Source organism: Pseudopipra pipra, chromosome 7 (assembly GCF_036250125.1).
Source record: "Pseudopipra pipra isolate bDixPip1 chromosome 7, bDixPip1.hap1, whole genome shotgun sequence".
NCBI classification, from domain to species: domain Eukaryota; kingdom Metazoa; phylum Chordata; class Aves; order Passeriformes; family Pipridae; genus Pseudopipra; species Pseudopipra pipra.
In genome coordinates this window covers 38422649-38449911 of record NC_087555.1, presented here as the reverse complement: position 1 = coordinate 38449911, position 27263 = coordinate 38422649, and the positions used below count along the sequence as shown (strand labels likewise).

Here is a 27263-nt window from a genome sequence, read left to right as displayed (position 1 = left end):
TTTCCAAGCAGCTCTGTTTGGACAATTCATTTAAAACTGCAAAGCTCTGGTGTTATTTTAGACAAACCTCTCCAAAAGCACAACAGACTGACATTTGCAGTGTCCTTTCTGCTCTGTCACAGTGATGTGGGCAAAGGAGCTGAACAAGAGCCTGGCAGGGACATTCCTTATCAATGCCCAAGTCCCAGGTTGGCACATGAACCATCCCTGGGTGTTCCCAGCAGCCCAGGCAGCTCCCACACACTCTGTGTGCTGGGAACAACACAGGCCTGCTCCTGGAAAACTCCAGCCCAGGTTTGCACAGACTCCATGCACGTCACCCTCCTCAAGTGCTTTTGTTTTATCCTCCTATTCCAAAGCTGTCACGGCTCCAACGTTGTCAGAACTCCAACAAACAATTCCACATGTTTACACCATCCCACACAAGCCAACAAGACTTTCAGAAATGGGAATACCTGGCATATACCCAAACCAGCCTGGAGGAAACCAGCTCATCCCTAGAAATCCTGGAATTTTGGCAAGTGGCCCCTTTGACTCAGGTAAGTCAAAACTATCCCTCCTACAGCTTCCAAAGGGAAAACTTCTGCCTTTCAAGGAATTTTATTAAAGCCAGAGGACAAGCACTGCTTAAAAGAACTGTTTCACTTTAAAATGGATTTGCAGCTCAAATCAGTTGCCAGAAGTTTAAGAGAACACTTAAATAACAGCAGATACAAGCTCAGCATATTTACTAATATTAAGATAAAATTTGAATATTTTAACACTACTGACCAAGAGAATGCACTGTGTTGGTCCTAAAAAGTCACCTTTGGAATTAAACAGGAATCTCAACAGTGTCATGAGAAACACTGCAGGAAAATGTGGAAAACATCAAGGGGACATGTTTCAATAAAACCCCATGTAATGGGGGAGAATTTCTCAGCCAGGTAAGTTCTGGAAACAAAATGTAACTGAAGCAGACTTGAGACTTTGGAAATAATTCCTAACAAGCCACTTACAAATGAAAGCAAGACTTTCAGCTGGACACTGTCTAATTTGTGCATCAGAATTGTCATATTACCATGAAGGCAACTGTTTGCCATTATAATGACACACAAAACAAGTGATGCACAGTGCAATTGCTCCCACCCCCTGACTTCATGCCCAGCACCAGCCCCTGACCAGTTTTTCCCAGTTTACATCTGGGCACGATGCCACATCCTATGGAATATGCCCTGTGTCCCAGCTGTGTCCCCTCCCAGATTTTTGTGTCCCCCAGCCCCTCACTGGTGGGGTGAGAAGCTGCAAAGTCCTTGACTGGGTGCAAACACAGCTCAGCACCAACCAAAACATCTCTGTGTTATCAACACTGTTCTCATCCCAAATCCAAACCACTGCACCAGCTATGAGGAAGAAAATTACCTCTATCCCAGTCAAAACTGCAGGAAAACAGTCTTTAACATACTGAACAATTCAAAGAGGATTAAAAACTTTTTCTTTGGTATATTTAGTGTCACTGAGGTTTTGCTTATCAAGAGTTTTCCCCTCAAATTAAGCACCTACTTTAACAATTGAATACTGAGTGCACCCACCGTATGATGACATTAAGTGCTTCATATTCAACCACAACAGACTGTACATCTCCTTTGGTAAGGATTGTTTCCAGGGAAGAGAGAATATTGGACACCTGAGGGAATAACAGAACATCAGAGTGAGCACCTAGATACCAATAATTCCATGGGGAGCCGGAATGATGAAATTCCATTTTCCAGGACTGTGTTTGGATTAGGCCAGGTCTCGTTTTAAGGTCAGAGCTCTGAGCAAACTGGAACATTCAGAGTATTTTTCCCTGTTTCACTGGTTTCTAACAGAACTGCACACATTGCAGCCCCTCCTTCGAGGGAAGCAATAACTTCTGGCTCAATTTTCCCAAGAACTTAGGCTGTGAAATTTGACGGAAAACAACCTTCAGATTCAAAAATCTACTGAGTGGAGCGACCAAGAGATTGCACATCGGGCCAGTAAAAGAAAAGGGAAAAGAAAGAGTAAAAAACTCACCTCCTTTTTGACAACTTCAGGAGGAAAGGCCTGCTTGGAGATGACCCAAAGTGCCCGAGTGCGGGTGTTTTTGTCGGAAGATTTCACGGCGACGCCGTTCACTGCCGAGAGCAGATCCTGCATTTCTGGGGCTGGAAGCACAGCAAACACACAGCCCTCAAATCCTGGGCGAGCTCCAGGTCATTCTGCTCACTTAACACTGCTAAAGATCCCTTCATTTGTAAGTATCAGTGATTTAATGTCTTAAACATTACTTTTGGGCAGGTTCTCTCAGAGCAAAGTAGCAAAAAAAGCTCCAAATGTTTCAATATAGAGATAATATTAATGTAGGACATATTGGCTTTATAAGAATTCACAAAACCATGAAACTAGAAGGCAACTTTAGCTAAATACACTGGAGCTAAAGATTAAGTATTTAACTATTCAGAACTTCTTGGATTTCAAGGGAATTTAGCAGCACTGCTAAATGGACACCAATAAATTCATTTTAGGGTCTACAAGAGGCTTTATCATTAAAGAAGGGGGTAAAACTGTAACTCAGTACACAAAAATTAATCAGGTTAACATAGACTTGTAACCAGGAAGAGTGATGAAACTTGTATTCCTTTCAAACTCCAAACTAATGAAGTCTGATTTATTACAAATTTGGGCTCTGTGGGCAAATGATCTCAAAATCAGAGAAACTTAAGGGCAAATACACTCCTTTTCTCAATCAGAAGTACACCCAGAAGTACATAAGCTGTTTGTCCTCATTCCTAAGCTTCCATTGTTCTCAGGAGTTCATTATTTCTGGAGCCTGACGTTCCCTAACAAAATTAACTGTAATTTATCAGCTAGATAAAAAAAAGTTTAAAAAAAAAGCGAGTTATGGGGGAAAAGAAAGGGACCACACAGACACTATTACAGATGCCTCAGAAGAAACCAGAGTAAATTTTGGATAACAGGAAAGCAGGGCACACTTATAAATTGAGTAGGAGAACCAAAAGAATCCATTTCCAACAGAATGGCAGTCACAGGAAAAACACCCCCTCTGCACACCCACACAGATGGTTCAGTTCAGTCTTGCCTCAGGTTGAGTTCCTCTCTAGCAAAGGTCATTCCAGAACATTTGTCCAAGGGCATTTAACACTTCTTAGCAGAAGGAAAAAGACAAGGATTGACTGCACACAATTTGCTCTTTGCATTTAAGCAGCACCACAGACTCCCAACACCACGAAGGCACCACACAACAGCCACAGCACAGCACAAATTCCTTGTGTGTCCACGGAAAACAACCCTGTTCCACCACCACACAGTGACACTGAGCAGCTTCCAACTGTGTTATTCCAACTGGACCAACACCCAACACCTGGAATGTGTAACAGGACCAGCCAACCCGGCCATCAGCTCTGCCCTGTTCCCAAAACCCTGTGCTTTTTTTACCTGGATGCAAAGCCTCGAGTTCTCAGCTGCAAAACCTTTGGTGAAGGGGATTTAGCACTTTCTGGGAATGCAGGTCATAAGATTTTGGATTACTCTGGATTAGTTTCAGTTGAAAAACCCACCAGCCCAATATCTGGGGCTGGACTAGATGACCTTTAATGGTCTGTTCAGACTCAAACCACTGTATGATTTAACAACCAGGAATTACCAGGTAAGAGTGGAAAACATGGAAGAGCACTGCTATGCACACCCAAATTCTACACAAGTAGGTTCTTCACTCTTTTTCCACCTGGACTTTTGATTACTTATTTCACAAAATTCCTTTTTGATTTCTGTTTTTGATTGCTAACTCCAGAAAAATATTTACAGAATCTAATTGCTACTAAAGCACTTAATGAAATTAGAAGGTAATAAAACAGAATCAGTGTTAAGAACATGAAAAAATACCCCCTTCCTTGTGTACAAGATGGAATCAGTGAACAGCTCACACTGCTCATGTTAGAGACAAAGCCACTGCACCACTTGGGAACTGCAAACCTGGTCAAAACTGAAATAAATGCTAAGACAGACAGAGAACTCCAGTGTACATATTTATACACACAGGTTTGTTTGCTTACCAGATAATTCAGCTGTATTAGCTGAATTAAAAGTGCAGAATCCCAAGGCCTGCAATGCTGCATTACTGAGCTCGGAGTTTGGACTGGAAATGTGTGCCTGGAAAAAGAACAGGAAACCACAAAGTCTCAGGTCACAGAAGTAGCTGAGAAATATTGTCTTAATTGTCTGAACAGCAGCTCTTCTGGAGAGCTGTCAGAAGCAAACACTTGGTGGGAAATGCACCCCTGCAGGAATCCCTTCCTGATTCCATAAACTCCAAATCAAGAGGCCAATTTGAGGTGCTGAGGACATTTCTGCTCTCTGTGTTCAGACATCTCTCCTGAAGTAAATTCCAAACATGCCAAGTCCTTTACTTTGCTTATGGATGTCACGTTCTACCACTTGACTCTCCAACTGTTTTTAAACATCTAAAACAGGGGAGAAAAAATGGCTAAGAACAGTCTTCACATTAATCTTTGAAAAACCCTGACATTTACTGCATATTCTGAATTCTGAAGTGTTTCTAGAGGCAGCCACAACACACTGTATCTATTCTGGCTGGAAGATTAGATTTGTCCCTGTGATGCTGCCTGAGCACATCCAAGACCCTGATTTTATTGTTCACTCAAGTGTAGAGAACAGAATTAAAAAAAAAAAATACCTTAAACACTTTGCAGAGCTGAGGAAAGTGTTTTCTGACATCTGCAGTGAATACTTTGCCTCCTTCACCACTCAGGCGACTTTCAGGAGCAGAAGGGAAAACAAAACAGTATTTACAAAACAAACAATATTTACAAACACAACTGACATAATTTTCAATTTCTGAGACGAATTAGCCAGGATATTTTCTCTGGAGGAAATAAACACAACACTGGACTAGTTAAAGAGCAAAAATATCAGTCACAACATGACCCAGCAGTAAAATATTGTGTTATAGTATAAAGGAAAAAAATGAAGTGATTAATGACCCATTTAGTGCTTAAAGAGCATTAAAAAAAACACCAAGGATTTGAATTTTTTGGTCAACTTCTATAAAAACATTAGAAGTTAACACCCAAACTTAAAATGACTGCTGAAAAGTTACATTTAACAGAAATCTATGAGCTTAAAAAGCACATTCCTCATAACCAGCTCCAGAATTCAGGCTCCCAATCCCATCCTGGCTTGACAACAAGCAAGGATGATTTTGCACATATGTGAAGAACATCCATACAGGAAAGCTGTAATTAAGTTCAGTCATCCTGAAGACAACCTGAGAAACCTGATGGGATTTATGTATTAAGTCGGGACTTTTTTTTTCCTGTCAGTTGTTACTAGAAACTTGTAAAAAAACCTGAGTAATTACAGCTTTAAAAGTCCTACAGAACCACAAGGCAGGAACCCACGGGAGACACTGATGGAAAGAGATGGTGCCTTTGCACATGATAAAATGGGAAAGATGCAGGTGAAGAAGCACCTTTCAGAAAGAAACGCAATTAAACCAAGGCGCGATCATTCCAAAACCCGAGAAACGCAATAAAAACTTCACCTCTCCAATCGTAAAGCTGAAATGCAGGTCTTTTTTTTCATTTAAAAAAATAAAGTTATAATTTCCCAATATTCCTTCGCCCACCTTTGCAGATTCCCCAGGAAGCGCGACAGGGAAGGGAGGCTCTGGGATGCTCAGAGCCTGTAAAGGCAAACTCCTTCCTTCCTCCATCCTCCCTTCCTCCCCTTTCTCCGTCCTCCTTTCCTTCTCTTTCCTTCCTTCAATCCTTCCTTTGCTCCTTTCTTTTCCTCCTTCCTTCGAAGGAAGGAGACATCCATCCATCCATCCTTCCCTTCCTTCCTTTCCCTCCTCTCCCTCCCTCCCTCTCTCCACCTCCAGGCCCGCGGGTCTCCCGCGGTCTCCCCCCGCCGCTCCCAGCCCTTCCTCCCCCAGCCCAGCCGGGGCAGGCGCGTCCCTGGCCCCGCCTCCCTCATCCCCGCCGGGGCAGGCCCTGCCGCGGCCCTCCCCGGGCTCTCTCTCTCCCCTTGCCCGGCCGGCCCAGTCCCCTCAGGCAGCGTGCACATGCCCCCCGCGCCCACCTGACGATGGTGAGGTGCGCATCCGTGAGCTCTCCCGGCGGGGCGGCGGGGTCCTGCAGGGTGTGCAGCAGCGGGGCGAGGCTGGGGCCGGCGGCGGGGTCGGTGTGAGCGGTGGCCGGGGCGCTCACGGCGGCGGTGGCCGGGGCGCTCATGGTGGCGGCGCTGGCGGCCCCTCGGCCCCGCGCACCTCCCGCGCTAAGATGGCGGAGCGCGCGGGCCCGGCGGCGGGCGCGGGCCCCGGCCAATGGGAGCGCGGCGAAGCCGTTCCCGCGCGCCGCGGAGGCCCCGCCCCTCGCCGCTGATTGGCGGGGGCGCTGCGGGAGGGGCGGGGCGGAGCGAGGGGCGGGGTCTCCTCAGCGCTGAGGGCGCTGGGTCTGCCCCGGGCGCCCCCCCGTCAGCCCTCACATCGTGGGATTGTGGGATCGTGGGATGCGTCCGCAGGGATCATCCAGTCCGCCCGCAGTCCTGCCCAGGACACCCCAGCAGTCCCACCTTGTCCCTCAGAGCGTTGTCCAAACCCTCCTGGAGCTCTGGCAGCCTTGGGGCCGTGCCCACTGCCCTGGGGAGCCTGGTCAGTGCCAAACACCCTCTGGGGGAAGAACCTTTCCCTGAGATCCAACCTGACCCTGCCCTGGCACAGCTCCAGCCATTCCCTGGGTCCTGTCCCTGGTCACACAGTGCTGCCCCCCGCCCGCCCCTCATGAAGAAGCTGCAGACACCGATGAGGTCAAACCATTAATTTTAATGACTGGAAATTAACCTTCCAGCCGGGCTCCAGGTCCATAAAATCCTGCCGGCATCACCCGAAATTCCCTGAGCACAGGATGTCCCGCCCGCTGGGATGGAGGTGACGGCTGCGGGCTGCAGGGGTGACTGGGGGTGGAATAGGAAATACCAGGACTGGCAGCGAACCCAAAGTGTGGAGAATCCCTGTTTTTCGGGGATGGAGACAGACCTGAGCACTCAATGGCTGAACCTTCCTCAGTCACCTGCACTGGCGATGCCCGGCAGGAGTGACTGTCCCGGAAAAAGTCTCTTCCCAAAATCCTGCCCCCAGCTCCGGCTCCATGAGGCTCTCCAGACACGCAGGTATTCCCTGTACACCCCTGGATCTGATCCGTGTCAATTCAAGATCTGTTGCTTCGCAGTTAAAGGAAGAACAACAAACCCCAAACCGTAAAGAATTACCCCAGGTCATAAATAAAATGTTAACCATTCTCTTCATGCTTTTCCTTGTTCTATTCCTCATTTGCAAGCACTACCTTGGAGAACTGGAATGGCATTGTATGTCTGTGAACACAAGGTGGCAGGATTAAAAAGCAGATTTTAGGTACAGCTACGTCCCATAAATGTAGGGATACTGAACTTGTTTCCCGATGGAACAGGAATAAAGTGTTGGAAATAACCAGGAGAGAAGCTGCAACATTGTCCTCCAGTACAGCCAAGCAGCAGGATCATATTCCCAGTGAAATTACAGCAATAAAAACTCAAAAATAAAATCAATTAAAAGAACTGAGCATTAAGATAAATAAAGCAAAGACAGGTTTGATTAACTCAAGATCCTCCTTGTGGAAACTGTTTTCAGAGGGATTCACAACACTCCAAACAAAATGCAATTCCCGAGAAGATTCTCAGTGGACATTAGCTTTGGGGCCAAGGAAACACTCAGAGAAATAGAGAAACCCTTAAAACTTATTTACTGCTTTAAATCAAGCAAATGTACCAAAGTCTGAAAAGTTCTAAAGAAATAAAAATAATTCATTGCAAACTCAGGATGGGATTAAAACAGAGGTAGCTTTAATGCTGCTTCAGACTGAAGTTAAAAACATGTAGAGAATGATTTAAGTTCATCAATTTAAAACAGAACAGTCTTAAACCCGTGTAAACAATATCCAACATCTCAACAGTGTCCATAAAATGAATTTATGTGTCTTAAAAATAAGCTTATTCTAAAGGCCCTTAGAGTTCAAGAAAATTGGTTAATTAAATGAATAGTTGTGTGTGGAGAACAGGAAAAAAACCAAAGCAACAGTCTAAAAAATAAATATGTAGAAATCAAGAAAAATAAGGAGAGAAAAGCCTATTAAATTTTAAAATATTTGAAACAGTCACACAAAAACTTTGATCAAACAGGACAGGAAATGAGGGGAAGGAGCAGTTTATATACAAAAATAATTTTAAAATCTATGGTAACAGATTTTTACAGTACTTGTATCCTAAAAATAGTTTTGTATTATTCATGTAAGTGTATTTTATAATTTATTTCCTAGTGTAGTTTATTAACAAAACTCGTAGAAAAGCTGAACATAAAAAGTCAGGAAGAGATGAACAAAATGTCTTGTCTGAAGACACAGATATCTGCATTGGGTTCATTCTAAGACATGGTTCTTAACGAGTGTATCTGGTTCCTCTGCTCACATGACACCGAATTTTCCAGAAAAGTAGTTTGTTTTTCCTTGGGATGTTGCATTCCTTCCATCACCTGCCTTGGAAGGCGTGTCCACGGTCGTGTATCTGATCTGAAACCCACCAGCAGTGACTGAGGCATCTGTCAAAAACTTCAAGGTCATCACATTGCCTGGAACAAGGAAAAAGAAAAACAAAGGTTATGTTTCGGGTGGCATAAAAATGTGATATTTCAGGGGTTTATTTTTGCTTTTGAAGTGCTCTTGGTTGCTGAAATTCTGAGATTTTCACAGCAATCCACCAGCTCTAGAAGGAATTGTGGTTTTTTTTTTACCAGAAATAAATTACCTGTGCTGATGATGTCATCTGGCAACTCATCTCCACAAAACCTGGAAAAAGATAGGAATATTCATGGTTAAAGGATACAGGAATTGTGGCACGGAACCTGCTCTGAGCTGGGGCTCTCAGGCTGTTCTTTCCTTAGAGAATAAGGGGATAAATTGGTTTTAAGTCTTCGGTGTGTGCAATTTTATGGTAAATCTACTACCTAAAGAATTTTTAAACGTTACCCCACAGTAAGGTTTAGAGGAGGGAAAAATGCAGGAAGTAGCTCTCAATATACTCAGGAAGTAAATGATGCAAGGCAAGAAAAAAAGCAATTTAACAAGGCATTAAGTAGAAGAACAGCAGCCCAAGGATAAGAAAGGAAGAATATTGTCAGAAAAAAACCATTTAAAATTATCTGTAAAAGCAAAACACCCAGAATATCCTTGCTTTGCTATGTATGATCTGTAGGGAGGATGTGAAAAGTGGCAGGAATTGGGAAGTGCCTTTTATCACTTTTTGTGGTTTGGTTTTTGTTTGTTTTGTACAGTCCCTGTACTGGACAATTGAGATGTTTCACACCAAAATATGACTTATAAAGGTTAAGTAAAAGTATGACATTGAAGAAAGTGAGAATTAAGCAAAGAAGGAACTAAATCTAATAAGAGAGATGATACATAGCACTTGCTCTGATATTAGCTAATACTTCACTTCTGCAGCAAATAGCAAATTAAATATATTTAAATATATTTTTGCTAACATCTCACCTCCCTCCTTTCGATTAAAGCAAACACAAAATGCTGTTTGAGATTCCTGAGAGTCCTTCCTGTGAAATACTGGAGAATCAGGATAAGTAGCTGACTAAAAAGCCTTGCAGCTTTCTTTCATCTCATTTAGCAAAGCAAAAAAAGGGCAAAGCTCCCTTCCCTGAAACTCTTAACAGGCATGTGTTAATAATATTAAAGTAAATTGGGAAGATTAAAGTAAAGGAAGGATAAATCAGGTCCTATTGCTGCAGGAATTATGGACATCCCAGCAGTGCTAATTGGATAAGGGATACAGTGTCCTCCTAAAGTTCTGGGGGGCAAATTTAATCCTTTATTTGCATCTTAAAGCTGGATTTGCTTTACCTGCCCACAAAGCCATTGACATCATCGTAGCTGTCATAGATTTCCAAGAAATCCGCCGTACAGGCGACGTCGTCTTCCACATCAAACTCCAGGAACTGCAGGTGGATCCTCTGCCCATACTTGACTCTGATGTGCCAGTAGCAAATCTGCTCGTTTTCATACTCATTTGGGTACCCTGGTGACTTAAAAACATGCCTGGAATCTGTGAAGACTCCACCACACTCCTTTCCTAAGAGAGAAATAAAAACGTCAGGGTTTAAGTATTCCTTCTGACTGTGGCTATGGTTTGAATCTTTGGGCAGATCCATTAAAAAATCCCACAGGAACAGTGATAGAACTTCTCATATGTTCAAGCACTGGGTGAATGTCCGTCATTCCCAGCTTTTGGGAGAAGGTGTTTTGGAAGCAAGAGGTGAGCACTGAATTCAGAGGAAAAGCTTTCATTGACTTCAGTGGACTTGGGGCCAGAGCTGTGTGTTTTGTGTCAAAGGCATTTGGGATTTCTGGCTCCTTCAAGCCTTACAGCTGGACTTTGCAAGTCCCCCTGACTCTCAGTGTCAGCCTTTCTTCTTCAAAGACCTCTTCAAAGAGGTTTCTACAAAAAGCCTTCTGAAGGCTGGTGGTCACATACATGGGGGTGTACTCCTGTTGTTCCTGCAGCTCTTCACTCCCTTTGGGATGAAAACACTTGTTCCAGTTTGATTCATGCTCCAGTAGCTGGAATACTGTGTCCAGCTCTGGGGCTGCAACACGAGAAGGACTGGAGCTGCTGGAGCGAGTCCAGAGGAGGCCACGGAGATGCTCCAGGGCTGGAGCCCCTCTGCTCTGGAGCCAGGCTGGGAGAGCTGGGGGGGTTCCCCTGGAGAAGAGAAGGCTCCAGGGAGACCTGAGAGCCCCTTGCAGGGCCTAAAGGGGCTCCAGGAGAGCTGGAGAGGGACTGGGGACAAGGGATGGAGGGACAGGACAAGGGGAATGGCTTCTCCCTGCCAATGGGCAGGGATAGATGGGATATTGGGAAGGAATTGTTGGCTGTGAGGGTGGGGAGGCCCTGGCCCAAGTTGCCCAGAGAAGCTGTGGCTGCCCCTGGATCCCTGGGAGTGTCCAAGGCCAGGTTGGATTTGGAGCAACATGGGCTAATGGAAGGTGTCCCTGCCCATGGCAGGGGGTTGGACTGGATGATCTTTAAGGTCCCTTCAACCCAAACCACTCTGGAATTCTGTGATTCCATGATCACTGCTGGGTGAGATGTGCATTTCAAACACCAAAGAATTCCACAAGTTCCTCATCAGGTGACATCTTCAGCATCCTGGAGCAGAGCACAGGCTCAGTTCAATCAGAGTTTTGTCTTTGTTCGCCTGGCTCCTCACCTCCTCCTCCTCCTCCTCCAAACAGCCCCACCAGGCTCTGCAGAGCATGAACAGAAATCCTTTCAATGTGAGAGGCTGAAGCTCTGCCGTGTTGGCAGCTCTGGTTTCCTTTTCTCCTCTGACCAAACAGTGTTTGGCCAGTAACTCCCTCCTGGCCCAGAGGAGAGGCTGACAAAGAGAAAGTCGGGCTCACATGCTGTAATTCTGAGTGCAGGAGTCTCTCTTTGGATGTGGAACATCTGGGAATGGCCCCCACCCCACAGAGCTATTTGATGGACGTAAACAAGCCTGTGAGCACAAACAAAATGTGCACAGCTGTGCAGACGTCATGGACAACTCCAGCTCTGGCTCTGCCAGGCATGGCAGGACACTGTGAGCAGGGGGACAGTCAGGTTAAGCTCTGCTTTCCTTCTTGCTGCCTATTTTCTCCACCTTCCTTGCTCAATGAAGCGATACCAAGCTAATCTGTAACAGTGGCCATGTCGAAATTTGAGTCACCTCCTGGGGTGAGGTTCTGCCCCTCACGTTTGTCATGTCTCCTGAGCTGCTTTGGAGATTCATTTTTCTCCAGCTAGTTACAGACACATACACGAGGCACTGCTGGGATCTGGATCCATCAGGGTTTCAGTCAGAGAATCATGGAATCACAGAATGGTTTGGGTTGGAAGGGGCCTAAAAGCCCATCCAGTTCCAACCCCGACACCTTCCACTAGCCCGAGTTGCTCCAACCTGGCCTTGGACACTTCCAGGGATCCAGGGGCAACCACAGCTTCTCTGGGCAACTTGTGCCAGGCCCTTCCCACCCTCCCAGCCAAGAATTCCTTCCTAAGATGCCAGTCCCAGACATGTCACTCATTTTCAGAACTTTTCCTATCTCAAACACAAAAAAGAAGGAATGAGGGTTAACACCGAATTTAACTTGTTCACAGGCGAAATACCTGGAAAATGGTTCCCATGTGAAACACCTCAGATTGTTCCAATGACATGGGAGGTTCAGTGTGCACCCTTGTCCCAGCAGGACGGTGCCCAGGGGGCTGTCCTGGACTCACCGTTGGGGTTGTAGCAGTAGGCGTCCCATCTCTCGCTCCGGTTGAGGCGAATCCCGTAGTCAACAATTCCAGTCCTTCCAAAGCCACAGTTGGCTCCGGCTTTTACGATGGGATAACCAACCCTGCCCTTGGCCATCCAGCCAGCAGCACACACGTGGAAACCTGCAGCAGGGAGGAAATGCCACATGGATGGGATCAATCAATCCCAGGCCGGGAACGTTGCTTTTCACTCAACTAAGTCTTACTCAAGCTGATGACTCAATGACCTGGGTGTAATTGGCCTGGTAGAAATTGAGCTGCAGGAAAGAGCAGGACTTTGAGAGGATAATTTTAAACACAGAGTATAAAATTGCATTGTGTTCACCACAATGTGATTACTGGGGCATCATTTCAGGACAAAAATCAAACACAGATGGACTGCATAGTTCCCCAAGTAGTCAGTCTGAAGTACTCTGTGACCACTTGTAATCAAATTATACATTGGATGAGTTCTCTAAGAGTGTGCTTTGTTTCCCTTTTGAAGTCACACAAATCTACTCAATCAGATCTCAGGAGTCCACAGCCTTAATTTCTGAGCATGAATAAAACACTACATACAAAATACAGCTAAAGCCCTGCAGTGTCAATTTAAAACACTTTCAGTTGAAATTTAAATACATGAAATGCCTCAAGCATTTCTTGCCAAACAAAAAAGATCCTGTTAATGCATTTTGGGGCTGAGAACTTAACACCAATAGGCAAAGAATGCAACGTTGTTCCCTGGCTGGTAGAGACCAATCCAATGTTTGCACTGAGAGGAAATGGGACATTTTTGTGGCATCTTAGGGCTCTGAGCTGCTCAGAGAGACAAAAGTCCCCCTTTCACATGGGTCCTGGTGCTGAGAGCCAGTTCTGAATCAACATCAGAGCAAGAAAATCTCTGGAGTGGAGGATATTTTCCATTGTTTTCCCAGTGCTCTGAATGAATGGATAATTTCTTATTAGGAATCAACTAGAAATACAGTAGAGCCCTCACTCAGCTCCACTTTTCACTCCAAGCACACACATCTCACTTTGTCCCAGAGCAAATATGGCTGGAATAAAAATCTTGATGAAAACAAACCTGTTGGAATGGTTCCCTAGAGGCCACGGAGATGCTGCCAGGGCTGGAGCCCCTCTGCTCTGGAGCCAGCCTGGGAGCGCTGGGGGGGTTCACCTGGAGAAGAGAAGGCTCCAGGGAGAGCTGAGAGCACCTTCCAGGGCCTAAAGGGGCTCCAGGAGAGCTGGAGAGGGACTGGGGACAAGGGATGGAGGGACAGGACACAGGGAAGGGCTTTAAGTGAAGGAGGGTTGATTTAGATGGGATACTGGGGAGGAATTGTTGGCTGTGAGGGTGGTGAGGCCCTGGCACCAGTCACACTCCAGTTACCAAGGTGGGAAATCGGAAGCAACCTGAGCAAAAATCCAGGGATTTCCATGTCTCAGTCCCCGAGTTCACAACAGACACAGCAATACGCAGCCGACAACGCTGAATGAGGGCTGTGAAAAGTGCCGTGATTTTTCCATGATTTTTCCATACCTATTTTCCGGGCCGCCTCCAGCTGCTGGTACGTGGCCAGGTGTCCTCCCTCGTACTCGCACACGGCCTTGGCCTCGGCGTAGGTGAGCTGGTACTTCCCGGAGCGGGATTCCCGGTGGTACACCCCGGCCGCCCGCTCTGTGGGAACGAGGCAGGACATGGATTCAGTGTCAGACCTCAGCCCTCCCACCTCCAGCAGCAAGACCTCAACGTTGGGCTCCACCTCTCCTTCCAGGCGGGAAGAGGAACCGAGCGTCCCGCTGGCAGCTGTGCTGCTCGGGAAGCGCCGGGAAAACACGTCCCTCCCGGCCCAAAGCTTTTCGAGAAACCCAAAGGTTGGGTTTGTTTGGGAGAAGTTTTTAACGACAGAGCTTGGAGAATTTTTGAACAACAGCAGGTCAACAAAAGGCTGGGCAGGACTCCCCTGGGATGACTCCGAGGGCAGTCGTTATGGGAACGCCGGCTGTCAGCATCCCCGGGGCTCTGTATCCCGCCTGACTCCGGGGAAGCTCCTTCTGGATCGCTATCACAGCATCCCTCTGGCTGCCACTTGAAGCGCCTTTGGAAGATGAATCAGAGCTTTGTTTCGAGTCTCCAGAGAAGTTAAATCAGAGCTACTTGGATCGGGGAGAGGCGGGAATGAAAGGGGAGAAAAATGTGAAGTAAAAATATCTGAGCGTGTGTCACCGAGGGCAGGCCCAGAACAATCGCTGGCTGACATTTCTGCTGCACACAAAACTCATACATTTGCCTCGTGTTTTTTTCTCTGCCGTTGCAAATATGATAAAAAGCAGCTTTCCAGGGAAACCTAGAAACTGCCAGCGCTGCCACAAGTTTTATAATCTCTTCATGTTGCACTTGTCTGGTGCCATATGTGTGGAAATCTGTCTCGGAACCAACGTGCATATCTAATCTGAACGGTGGTTTTGTTTAGGTCTCTCTCATATTTAGGATAATCTGGGAGATGTGGCTGTTTGGAGCTATCACTGAAAAAAAGATGGAAAACAGGGAGCATTTTTACAGTAGTTACTGGTCCCATGGGAAAAGGAGGATGTCTTTTTTTTAGGGACATACTTGGAGTCAGTGGTTTTGGCTGGGTTAGGGTAGTTTTTAAAAAGCCCTGGTCACCACTGAATTGTGGTTAATGGTGAGATCCCTTAATAGACACGGAATGACGTTGGCCAGGGTGGTTTTTGGACCTGCTGTCACTGGCCTTGTGCCCAGAGAAATAAATTATATTGCTGACAACAGTCTCAGAAGAAACAGAGCCGCCTTCCGGAACATCACTGGGAATATCAGTGGCATGGGCACGGGATAACAGATCCTCCATGGAAAAACCCTCCTGAAGAAGCCAGTTTAATTGCAAAGAAGAGCCATAACAACTCCCAGCTGTGAATGATGGTGTGTTATATTAAAATAACACATTTTAATTAAGGATTTATTCCTCGGAAGGATTGCTTTTCGTTCCCTCAGTAGGCTGTCATGTCTAAGCTCGTGGTAAGTCCTGATCAATCAGCTCACTGCTGCTGTGGGCAGGGTTGTGTTGGATTCAGAATACTGCAGTGGGAAATCTGGGGCAACCTGGAATCCACATTATTGATCATTGAGCTCCCAGGGAAGGGAACTGGGAGATGAACTGGAAAATACAGACTATTCCTTGGGACTCACTGAGCTGCCACACCTTCACCACTCAAAGAGCACCTGAATTCTGAGGTCAGTCACCTTTGCAAAATGAGCCAAAACAAGAGATGTCTTCAGGCTCATTGCCACTGGTCTTTGCTGGTGAAAGCCCCCAGTCCTCTGGCTGCCACCTTTGTAAGTCCCATCCTGTCCCTGGATGTACCACCAGGGATCTGGGGGGATTCTCCACTGCTCGGACTCGTCACTCCCAGAGCTGCCAGTAAAAACTTCCCATTTTCAGTTGGCTTTTTCACCCGGTGATATTGTTTTCAAATTCGATCCCTCCAGAGGTATTTCCTGCCACTTGTTGCTGAAATGTCACTATGGACAAGCATCATATTTTTCAGAATATTGCTGGAAAGTTCTGCTCTCCTCAGGGTCTGCAAGGGCTGGAACCAAGAGCAGCACCACTGAATCTTCCTGCAATACCCTGGTGGGTGTTGTCACCCTGCAAGGAGCAATCTCCAGCTCCCTCTCTGTTATTCCTTTGTAACGTGGCAAAAGTAGCCTTTGAAAAACCAGACCACACACATGGACTCCCCCAAGCTTTGGGATTTGCTGCTGGCTCGGTGTGTCACAGTTTAAAGCATTCCCTAACGTTGTATCCTAATTAACTGATTGGATCTTCCACTGGCAGCTTTCCCCCCCTCCCTCTTAATTACATCAGGGGCTGTGCAGGCAGATAAAGTGCTTCATGAAACACAGACCCAGGTAAAGCACTGGAATTATTAACCATTCATTGACACATTTGTGTCTCTGGATGTATAAATTTATGTAAGGTATTCACAGGCAGGCAGGAATTGCTCTTTATGGAGGTGGGATCATGGCCATGCAGATAAACCTGCAGGGAATTTGTATTTGCTAGCACAAGCATGTGCCCACCACTGCCAAAGGGCCGGGGGTCTCACACGTTTCTTCCAGCTCACATTTCCTAAAATCTCTCCTTGGAGCCCAGGGACAGCAGGGTCCTGCAAGGACACGGACCCCCTCCTCATCCACAGCAGGAGGTGGGGAAATGCAGCCAAATTCTTCTGCACAAACACAGGCAGCATGAAATTCGGGCTGCTAAAGTCCCCACAATATGCAGGGAAGAAGCACTAAATGCTAAATAAAAAGGAATATTTAGCTTTTAAGCAGAGGGTGGCCATGTAGAGCCCTTGGCACGGACCTCTGAAAACACACGTGGTCAAACTCAGAGAACTCCACTAAATAGGGCAGGAAAAGCCCCTAAACCACCCTGACACGTGGAGTGGGAATGGGGATGGAATCCTGAGCACAGAGTCCTGGAAAACCTACCCTGTGGCACCACGAACTGGCACTGGAATAAGGGGATGAGAAAATTCGGGCAGGACTGTCCCAACCCTCCCATCAGCTGACAACAAACCTTTGGTTATAACCTGCTCCTGTCGAAAATGAGCCACATCAACATTCCATTCCCACAAGGAACCCCTTCCCAGGGAGGTGGTGGAGGCAGCTGCAGCAGGACTGCACTGCACACACTGCCTGAGAAACAAGAGATGTTTATAACCAGAAAAAAGGTAAGACATGAGCGTTTCCAGGCTGCCAGTAATTCGAGATTTTATAGCTGTGCTTCTGATTTGCTGGGGAAAAAAAAAGGTAAGATGGAAATCTCCCTACATTTTCAATTTGATGCTTTATCAGAAGAGGAGATAAGCAAAGCTCAGATGTTTTATTCCGGGAGGGGTTTTGCTTTAATGCACAGTGAAGGTGAGATTGGGGTGACTTGTTTTACTGTTCAAGTTACCCTTTTTGGGTTTTTTAAAATACACAGAAGCCTGAACTGGCTGTCTGTGATTTTGCCAATTTTTTTTTATTATTTCCATACAGTGTCACTGAATTCCATTGGTAATTCAATTTGAGCTTCATTTCCATGATATTATTGCTGTAGTTACACTGGATAGTGCATTTCTAGTTTGGTTTTATTTAGAACAAGTCATCAGTTTTCCCCTCCTGGTTTATTTTTACTGACTCTCATGGTAAATGCTTCAAGGTGCAGCAAACCAGAATTTTGCTGTGCCTTCCAATCAACACTCAGCTGCTCCATTTTAAAGAAGCTGAAATGTTTTTTCTTCCATTTGACTGCTGAAGTGATTGATCACTGTTATCCCAAATTTGCATTTATGCTGTAGCAGTCCCTAAAGCTATGACCTGGCTGGTTGTAGTACCTATGGATACATCAATATTTGCAAATAAAACACCCAGGACCCATTTCCTGTCCGTGAGTAAAAGTGGGATGTGTGTGAGACTCTTCCCCATCATCAGGGGGAAGAGTCATCATCATCATCATCATCATCATCATCATCATCACCTGACACTCAACTTCTCTGCCTTGGCCATCAAGGCTTAGCAAACCCTCAGCCCTACCCATCTCCTGTGTCTCCTTGTTGTTATTCCAGCCAGGAGTAAAAACTCTGCTTGTTTCCCACACAAACCTCTCCTTTGTCATCCTATTTTTGAACAGCAGCCACTTGAGGTGGAACCTGAAGCTGCCAAACTGTTCTTCCTTGGAGCTCCCCCCCGCCCAGCTATGGGACACAGGAGGAATGTCCCAAGGTCGGGAGGAGAGAGGAGCCATTAAAAATGTGCAGTCAAATGGAAAGCAATATAGATAATTTCTGTGCCTCATTTGTGTTCCTGGTGGTTTGCATGGTCCTCTGAGAGGGGCTGGAGCCACGTGGTTGCTGCACCAGCTGACAGAGCGTGGTCCTGCTCCCTCCTGGGACATCTGAGCACAACAGAAACACAGGGATTCCCTAAAATCCTTAAAGAATCACACAACATTCTGTAGAGGAGAAAGGATTTGTAAGCATTTGTCAATAAAACAGAGCACTCAGTGCATGCCTTTATTTTGGCATCCTTTATGTGACTCGACTCTATGTTTGCCTGTTGCACTGGATAATTTTAAAGATCTATAAAAGAATCTCAGAGCTATTTAAACCCACTTGAGGTACAAGAAACTCTTCCCACAGCATTTTTTCTCTTGCCCTTTGGAAATCTTCTGTGCCCTGTTAAATGATGTGAGCAAACCAGTGGCCAAAACACAGACATTTCTGTGCTCTTCTAGAAACCTAGGAAATATTATCACTATTATTTCCAGACCATTTAGTTTCATATGCAGGACCCCAGGCATGTGAAGTATGTTCATGCAGAAAGCAATTCAGTCCTTTGGCAAATGTTTCTTTTCAGACCCTTTTTCCTTCGTTACAAGCAACTGTTATTTCGTGCAGTTTTCACCTCACGCTGCAGGAAAACACATTTGGATAAATATTCCATCATTAGCTTTTCTTGCATTTCAGAGGAGGAGTAAAACAGCAAATGTGTAAAAACTTACATTCACTACTCAGATCAAATGGTTTAATGAGATGCAATGCAGGATTTTGCTGATATTAATGCCCAGCTCAGCTCTGTGCTGCTGTTGGACAAACACGGTGGCTCTGCAGCAAAACATTCCCAGGAATGAAGTTATTCCTTACCTAACCAAATGGAGTTGTGCAGCACTCCATCCTTGAAGCCCCACGCTCCAGCCTCGTCCCACAGCAGGGCAGAGAAGAGAATCAGTGCAATCATCTCCCGGGCAGGCTCAGGCTGTAAATATTCCCTGGTCAAACGCTCCGGGTCGGCTCTGGCTCGGTGCTCCTGGAACATCTGGGAGCCAGACCTTAAATAGCACGTTGAGCTGTGAGGTCAGTGAGGCTGCTCCAATTGTGCTGCTGCAGTTCTTACACAATTAAATGTGGTGTCTGCAGTCGCCCATGTGACTCACTTTTGGCTCTCTCCATTCCCAGCCTGTCCAAGAATCCATTCTATCCCTCACTACTGCAGCGCACACGGACGCTCTCCAAGCCAAAGGCTGTTCATTCTTTGGCACTGGCTGCCCTCAGATTCCACAAAATAAAACTCAGAGCCAGTCTATCTATGCTTCCAGTCACACCACTTACAGGACCTGAGACATCACACTCTCTCTCACTCTCCTTTAAACATTCTGCCCCTCTGTAAATAATTTGGATTTAATCTCACCTAACCAATGGGAAAACGTCGGGAGAAGGTTTTACACTGACTGTTTGAATTCGGCTTCCCCACACAGAATCTGTCACTGCAAATCAACCTCCCAGATCAGCACAAAACTGCAAGTGTCAAAAACAGATGCTCTTTGTTCTGCAAAGTGGGAAATAAAGCTCAAAACTTCCCCTCCAAACCACAGTTTAAAGGCTGAATCACGGCGTGACAGCTGTCTGCTTGTCTTCCCTTCTGGCTGGAAGTGAATCCTGCAGCTGCTCCTTGTGGATGAGTGGGAGAGAGGAAAGGGGGGAAAGATGAGAGCATGGAAAAGGAGCTGGTGCTCCACACTCCTGAGCAGCTCTTGGAAAACTGTGTAGTTGTGATAACATCGGTAACTTCTGAGTCAGGAGCTACGGACAGACATGACAATGGTTCACACCAACAACTGAGCTACAAGAGGTGAGAAGGGAAGGGTGGAGGTGGCTGGGCCTGCTCAAAAATGTTTTAACACAGATGACTTGTGGTGAGGAAGATTCTTCATCACTCCAGGCTTAGAGTGAGGAAAGCCTGGTTACACTGTACACACACACACATGTTCCTCCCACCCAAACTCAGACAGATGCTGAAGGGAAAAGCTGTTGGGAAATGGAGTTGAGGGAATTAAAAGGCGCCTTCCACCAAGACACCAGTGTCCAGGCCTGTCCCTCTCCAGCTCTCACTGGTGGGGGCAGATCTGCTCTTCCAATGAAGTTCCCCAGCATGCACACAGTGGCCACAGTGGGGTCACTGGTCCAACCTCACAGAGGATGCTGGGACAGGGACTGGTCCAGGGATTGGTCCAGGGACTGACCCAGGGGCTGCCAGTTTGTTCACAGCCTCTCCCACACTGATGGTCCCACCCCCTTTACAGCTCCCCTGGCAGCAAAACAGGGAAGCTCCCCACAGACTTGTCTCATCACAGTGAGGTGGGAGCTCTGCTCTGCTTCTTCTTTCCACATTTGAGGGTTGGTGCTTCATTTGTACTTGTTTCCTGCTTTAGAGAATCCCAGGATCGCTGAGGTTGGAAAACACTTCCAAGACCAAGGTCAACCTGTGCCTGATCCCCATATTGCATCCCAGCCCAGAGCACTGAGTGCCATGGCCAGGCCTTCCTTGGACAGCTCCAGGATGGGGACTCCAAACCTCCCTGGGCAGCCCCTTCCAGTGCCTGACCACCCTTTCCAGGGAGAAATTCCTCCTGAGTTAATACCTAATAGAGAAGAGTCTGAGGTTTTTGAATGACACCTAATTAAACTTTATTCTGTGAAAATATTTTGGTAGAAGCCTGTTGCTTTCTAAACATTAACCCCCAAGACAAGTACCTGAGGTTACCTGGGATATGAGTTGTGAAGGTGGCAGCATAAACTTTTGGGGTGTTGCTGAATGTGTTACTCTGGAACATTCATTTCTCGCTGGCTGAAGGAGACTGGCACTTAGTCTTTGCTGGTTTGGATTTGGGACACAGTCATGGCATCTTCTGGGAACCTGAAAACAATAAAAGAGGCAGGAGGGAAGGGGTGGAAACCAAGGGAAAGGGAAAACTCAACAGTAATATAATTCACTGGCAATCTGGGAAGATAAATTTCTGGTTCAGATGTAGAGAAAGAAGTGTGATGTGATGTCTTTCCTTGCACAGGACCCCTTTTCTCTGTGCCACTCCATGAGAATTCCTGTGGATGGTATTGCAGGGTGAGTTGATATTAGTGATCTATCAGAGCCAAATGTCCACACCACAGGAATTGTTCTGTCCTTGGTAGGTGGGTTCCAGTGCACAAGATCACAGGAATGTGGGAACAGTGACTAATTTCTAAGAGCAAGGAGTGCAAACCATGGAGATGGTTTGTCACAGACTGACACACTGAAATCATTAGGAAAGACACTCCTGCAATAATGAATAAAAATTACTCATTACTGAAGTTAAGTGTTAATGGGGAAAGGCCTGAGCTGGAAAAAGCAACTTAATAAATATAGGGCATAAAGAAGCAAACAGTGCTTGAGAGCAGCTCTTGATTTATGCAAGGTCTGAGGTTTGAGTGAACACAGAATCATGGAATTAAGGTTGGAAAAGACCTTTAAGATCATCAAGTCCAACTGTCAAAACAGCACCACCACCATGGTCTCCACCAACCATGTCCTCAAGTGCCACATCCACACAGCTTTTAACACTTCCAGGGATGGGGACTCGACCATCCCCTTCCCTGGGCAGCTTGTTCCAAAGCTTGACAATCTTTTCCACGAAGAAATTTTTCCTCATGTCCAGTCTAAACCTCCCCTGGCACAACTTGAGGCTGTTTCCTCTCATCCTGTCACTTGGTACCTGGAGGAACATCCAGGTGCCCTTGTACCTCCCTGGAGGAACAAGACTAGCTGTCAAGAATTCCAAGGATATACAGTGGCTCATGGGTCACAGAATCAGGGAATAACTGAGGCTGTAGGGCAGCAGGAGAGATCATCCAGTCTTGGAGTCAGGATTCAGGTGTCACATTGGGAATAGTCCCTCAAATGAATAAACATCTTTGTCAGACAGTAACAAATCTCTGACAGGAGGGGGGAGCTGGGGGGGGGGTCGGGCTCTGCTCCAGGGAGCAAGGGACAGGAGGAGAGGGAATGGCCTCCAGCTATGCCAGGGGAGGCTCAGGTGGGACATCAGGAGGAATTTCCTCATGGAAAGGGTGGTGAGGCCTTGGCAGGGGCTGCCCAGGGAGGTTTGGAGGGCCCAGCCCTGGAGGTGTCCCAGGAAGGCCTGGCCGTGGCACTCAGTGCTCTGGGCTGGGGGACAAGGGGGGATCCATGGGCTGGGAGGGCTTTTCCAGCCTCAGTGATCTTGGGATTCTCCAAGAGCTCTGCAGGGTTCAGTAAATGTTTCAGAGGGAGGAGTAACTGGGTATGGGGAGTATTTTGCAGTGCCAGTGAAGTGACACCCCCAGAGCTGCACTTCTGCCCCTCCAGTGAGCGGGAAAGTTCTCACCTGCAAATCCCGGCAGAACCTCTCGGCACCAAGATATTCCACAGCTGTCCACAGGCACTTGGAGACACTCAGCTGACATTCTTTAGCTTTCTTCCAAGTTTTCCACATTTAAATATGTACCAGACAAATCTTATATAAATTGAAGGGGAAGGGAAGCTTTCCTTAACTCTTTCTTAGCTCTTTCCTTAACTCTTTCTTAGCTCTTTCCTTAACTCTTCCTTAACTCTTTCTTTAATTCTTGGCTTGTTTCTTCTTTTTTTCTTCAGCAAAGTAACAGGTTTTTAGTGCCTCCTTGTAGCAGGAAAATCATGTTACAACTCTTATTGTATCTTTAGGTCTCTCTTTAAAAATTATCACGTTCTTTCCATCTTTCCTGCAGGTCATATTTTCTAGACTCTGGACTATTCCTGATCCTCTCCCTGTTGTTTTCCCAGGTGTACTCCATCCAACAAAAGGCTCCACCATGACAACACAGAGGTGAGTCATTTATTTTCCACGGGATATTTTGGTTTCTGTGAACTCCTGGTTTGACCTTTGCTCCTGGTGAAATTCCCTGCAAGACCAACAAGTCGAGATTTTAAAATGTTTTAAAATATTACATGGACAAGAAGATGGTCTAAGGGGGGGAAATGCATCCAAAATGAAAGCAGCCAGTGGGATTTGGCAGGTCTAACCTGAAGACATTCACCTGCTTTTCCAATATCTCTTTCCTTGGATGCCTCTGCTCCAGTGAAAGCCAAAAAGTGACACAGAGATGGTGTTTTTTGGGAAAGAGTTGATGAAATTCTTACATTTATGGTTTGGACTCATGAAAAACTCGCTCCTTGTTAACTTACAAACCAGGATTTCTACATTTTTCACAGATTTGTTGTAGCCAGAAGGAATTTCTAATGAAATTTCCCAATTTTTCTGTCCTCCATAAGCTTCAGGTGATGCAATTTGAGAAGAATTTGATAACGTGAGAACTCCTTGGCCAATGATCTGAGTGTTTATTGTCCCAGTGGTGAGTTAATCTTTCAGAGACTATTTTGCCTTATAAATAAATAAATATGTTTCAACCTCCCCTCCTTTGCCTTAAAGTCTGATTTTTCTTGCAATCAGTGCCCATTTTTATCAGCAGCATCAATGAGGCAAGACCCAACCTCTCTGTGTAGCAGTGCTTGAGTTTAAAAAAAAGCAAACAAACCCCTCCATGTGAAAGGAGAACAAACCAAAAACATTTGGGAATATTGAGAGCAGATGTTGGGAGAGAAGAATGGATTCACTTATAAAAATCCTGACCATTTGCCAAGTTGAAATATTTGAAGTCCTATAGTGAGAGTTGCTGTAAATAAAAGAGTTGGACCAACCAAAATTTTAAAAATACAGATATCACAGATAGAAAATTAACAAGTGTCTCAGGGATGAGACACTTTAAATCACGTTTTGAAACGACAGAAATATATTCCAAAGGCACAAAATGTCGTAAACAGGGTTTTTAGATGTGAGGCTGAGGACTGGGTAATGTGGCAGGGGGGTGCCAAGACAAACAGGCTCCAAAGATTGCCAGGAAACTCCTGAAAAGGAAAAACAAGTTGCAACTCCATCCACTGCAGAGCCAACTGCAACAACTTTGGGGGGGGGAGGGTGCTGGGAAAAATATTAATATAAAACATATTATTAATAAAAACATATCAATAATAAAATTATATTTTTTAATTAATTGATATATTTATATTATTTATTTATTCATTTGATACATCATGCATCTCTCTCTATATCTAATGTACTATATTTGTAGAGAAAATTAAAAATATTGGTATCTGGCAGGCGTATATAAAACATCTACACCATAATAGTTTTAATAAACATTATATATTAACTCTTTTGACATTGGTGAAAGCAAGGTCAGAGTGGAATCACTGCTGACCATTCAAACTCATGGAAACAATCCTTGTAAAAAAGACTCTGTTCAAACAATTTGCCTACAAAGTAAACACTTACTTTTCTATTTTAATAGAAAACATTATATAAATATAAAATACTATCTAGAAATATATAATCATAAATTATATAAATATTATAATTGAAATTATAAAGTAACTAAGCATTTATAAGGGTTTTAATCTCCTGTATTTATCATAATTCACTGGCATACAACAAATAGATCATTATCTAACTCCAAGCATCTCATTTAAGGGTGTGAATGAAGAGCTTTTCCATTAAATAAGTCTCCAAAGGGCATTCCCAGCATATACATCTTGAATATCCCATTAATTTTCACCTATTTCACCTAAAAACCCATTTATTTGTCCATCTCAGAACATCATAGAGTTTAAAAATGACTTTCCTACCTTAAGCTGTGCGTGGGCAGGTGGTGAGTTTTCGGAAGCAAAACACTCCCGTGAGTTTGGGCACAAATAGTTGGGAAAACCTGGCCAGGTCCACGGATTCTTTGGGAAAATTGGCCTTACAAAGCATCATTAAGTGTGTCCTGCTCTGTGCTCCTGATGTGCTGTTTCTGATCGATGTTCCTGGTAGATGCATTAAAAAAGGAATTTATTGTGAGCCCCGGGGTGGAACTAAACTATGGAAAAGCTGGAAGGCACTGAACTGGCTTGTCCAGGGGCTGCAGCAATCCAGGAGCACCCAGGTTGCAAGAGACCTTCAGGATTGTGGGGTCCAACTGCACAGATGCAGCTGTGGAAAGCACACACGGAGCCTGGGGCAGGTCCTGGAGGGCAGGGAAAAGGGACAAGCCCTGAAGAACCAGGAGCTGCCTCTGCAGGCTCTGTCTCCCAGTGTTTGCTCCGGATTCCTGGAGTCTGACCCCTTCCAGCACCCTGGGATGTGGAATTATGGCACTGCCAGCAGCTCCTTCCCAAAAAACAGGCTAAGACCTGCTTTCCTCTTCAGAAGGACCCAGAGCTGTGCCCACCATGGGACAGGGATCCCAGCTGGACAGAGGGCACCTGTGGAGAACTTCAGACCAATGCCCTGGATATGGAAAAGGTCAGGACAAACCTCTGTCTGTGCCATGTCCTGGGCTGGCCTCCTGGAATCTCATCCCCAGGTTCTCCCACCCCTCATTTTGTGTGGCGTGTCAAATTTTGTAATGGAATACAGGGATATGCTTTGGAAATCCAAATATTATCCCCCTGGACACTGGGTGGTGGTGGAATCTATTCTTGGTCGTACAGTCACCTCCGGTCCCACAAAACCTGACCCCACTCATTCATCTGCTTTGCAGTATTATCCTCAGTTCCTCTCCAAACCCAAATAGATGGACCTGGTGATAAAATCCTCGACAAATGGATCTCAGCAGTCATTGCTGCAGGCTCCCCTTTCTGTCTGCAACACTCATTTAAAAGGATATTCACAGTTTAGGACAAACCTCTCCCCTGCCATGTCCTGGTCTGGCCTCCTGGAATCCCATCCCCAGGTTCTCCCACCCCTCATTTTGTGTGATGTGTCAGGTTTTGCAACAGAATACAGGGATATTCTTTGGAAACCCAAATATTGTCTTGTCCCCCTGGACACTGGGTGGTGGTGGAATGTGTCCTTGGTTGTACAGTCACCTCCAGTCCCACAAAACCTGACCCCACTCATTCATCTGCTTTGCAGTATTATCCTAAATTCCTCTCCTAACCCAAACAGATGGATGTGGTGATAAAATCCTCGACAGATGAGTCTCAGCAGTCATTGCTTCAGCCTCCCCTTTCTGTCTGCAACACTCATTTCCTACCCCACTGCACAGCCCTTTTCCCTCCTCCCTCCTGCTGCTGCCTCAGCCCCCGAGGAAATCAATTTTCCATCCTTCCCTCATGCCACAGTGACTCAAGATTTCACCAGCTCCCTTTTTGAGGCTTATTTCGTTTAGTTTGGGGTGATGGATGAGATCTCTGGCACCTATTTCTGTGCAGAATTCCGCTGTGGATTTGCATAGCCCACATCCTGTGGGTTCTGGAGAAACAAGGTGGTGTCTGTGCTCCTGGAATTCCACGGAATTCCACGATTGCAGCATCCAGGGTGAACTAATGTCCTGGCATTGCCTCATAATCCTGGAAAGGCCTGCTTGCACAAGCTGGCTGGGAATGATTTTGTCATGGTGTGGGTTATTCCTGCTGCTCATGAGGTGATGCTTGGAGTGTGTCCTCTAGGAAGTCACAACCAGCATCAGCATCTTCCCTGAGGGAATGACCTGCTGGATGTCTGCACCTCTGAAAGCTGCAATCCCAGCTTGTCAGCTGATGTACAATACAGAGTTATTCTTTGCTGTGGGCAACATCAAACTTTCCTCTTCTAATCATTTATTGGGTTTTATTTATCTATCTATCTATTTATTTATTTATTTCCCATGTCTGTCTCCTTCCCAGATTATCCTGAGGTAGACGAGTTTTGATGGAGCTGTTATTTTCCCTGCTTTACTCCTTTTCAAAAAAAAAATATTTTCTTTGTCAACCTTCTCCTTATGAAATAAAATGGAATATTCTATCCCACAGGAGCACCTCTCCGTGAAGCCGTTTTTCCATGACTCTTGTCTCAACCTCCTCCTGCTCTTCCCGTGTTTATTAAAATCCCCCCTTTGCTTTGTTCCCAAACTCGGCGCCTTGTGACTGA

The 27263-nt window shown here is 45.7% G+C and overlaps 2 protein-coding genes and 1 long non-coding RNA gene across 6 annotated transcripts in view; 1 reads left to right on the top strand and 2 right to left on the bottom strand.

Annotated features, from left to right (window-relative positions):
- Positions 1-6313, bottom strand: part of RIF1 (replication timing regulatory factor 1) — a 30299-nt gene extending 23986 nt beyond the window's left edge. For 3 of the 4 annotated variants that reach the window (XM_064661726.1, XM_064661728.1, XM_064661727.1), the window contains exons 1-5: positions 6124-6313; positions 4718-4796; positions 4077-4173; positions 2038-2168; positions 1572-1666 (exon numbers count right to left, since the gene is read on the bottom strand). In XM_064661726.1, coding sequence (XP_064517796.1) covers positions 1572-1666; positions 2038-2168; positions 4077-4173; positions 4718-4796; positions 6124-6275 — 554 coding nt within the window. In that variant the 5' untranslated portion in view covers positions 6276-6313. Of the gene's footprint in view, positions 1-1571; positions 1667-2037; positions 2169-4076; positions 4174-4717; positions 4797-5584; positions 5878-6123 lie in introns of those variants that run through there. The other variant, XM_064661729.1, reaches the window with a different exon arrangement.
- A 1590-nt stretch (positions 6314-7903) lies between these two features.
- Positions 7904-22856, bottom strand: TNFAIP6 (TNF alpha induced protein 6). The gene is made up of 8 exons (XM_064661730.1): positions 22665-22856; positions 21029-21181; positions 19132-20067; positions 13958-14095; positions 12400-12561; positions 9984-10212; positions 8878-8918; positions 7904-8701 (listed from the first exon to the last, which is right to left on the bottom strand). The coding sequence occupies exons 3-8, from the start codon at positions 19301-19303 to the stop codon at positions 8538-8540; spliced, it is 906 nt and encodes a 301-aa protein (XP_064517800.1). The 5' UTR covers positions 19304-20067; positions 21029-21181; positions 22665-22856; the 3' UTR covers positions 7904-8537.
- Positions 14082-26579, top strand: LOC135417483 (uncharacterized). The gene is made up of 4 exons (XR_010432056.1): positions 14082-17175; positions 23044-23141; positions 23588-23667; positions 25185-26579. It is a non-coding gene; the product is annotated as an uncharacterized LOC135417483 (long non-coding RNA).
- The last annotated feature ends 684 nt before the right edge of the window (positions 26580-27263 follow it).

What these genes read in the sequence shown, in the direction of transcription:
- TNFAIP6 (XM_064661730.1), bottom strand. Translation starts at nt 19,303, where the DNA reads ATGTTCCAGGAGCACCGAGCCAGAGCCGACCCGGAGCGTTTGACCAGG. An exon ending in GGAGGCGGCCCGGAAAATAG is followed by an intron (nt 12,562 to 13,957) that starts GTATGGAAAAAT and finishes TCCCTGCTGCAG; the next exon opens with GTTTCCACGTGTGTGCTGCT. An exon ending in CTACTGCTACAACCCCAACG is followed by an intron (nt 10,213 to 12,399) that starts GTGAGTCCAGGA and finishes TTTCTCTCTTAG; the next exon opens with GAAAGGAGTGTGGTGGAGTC.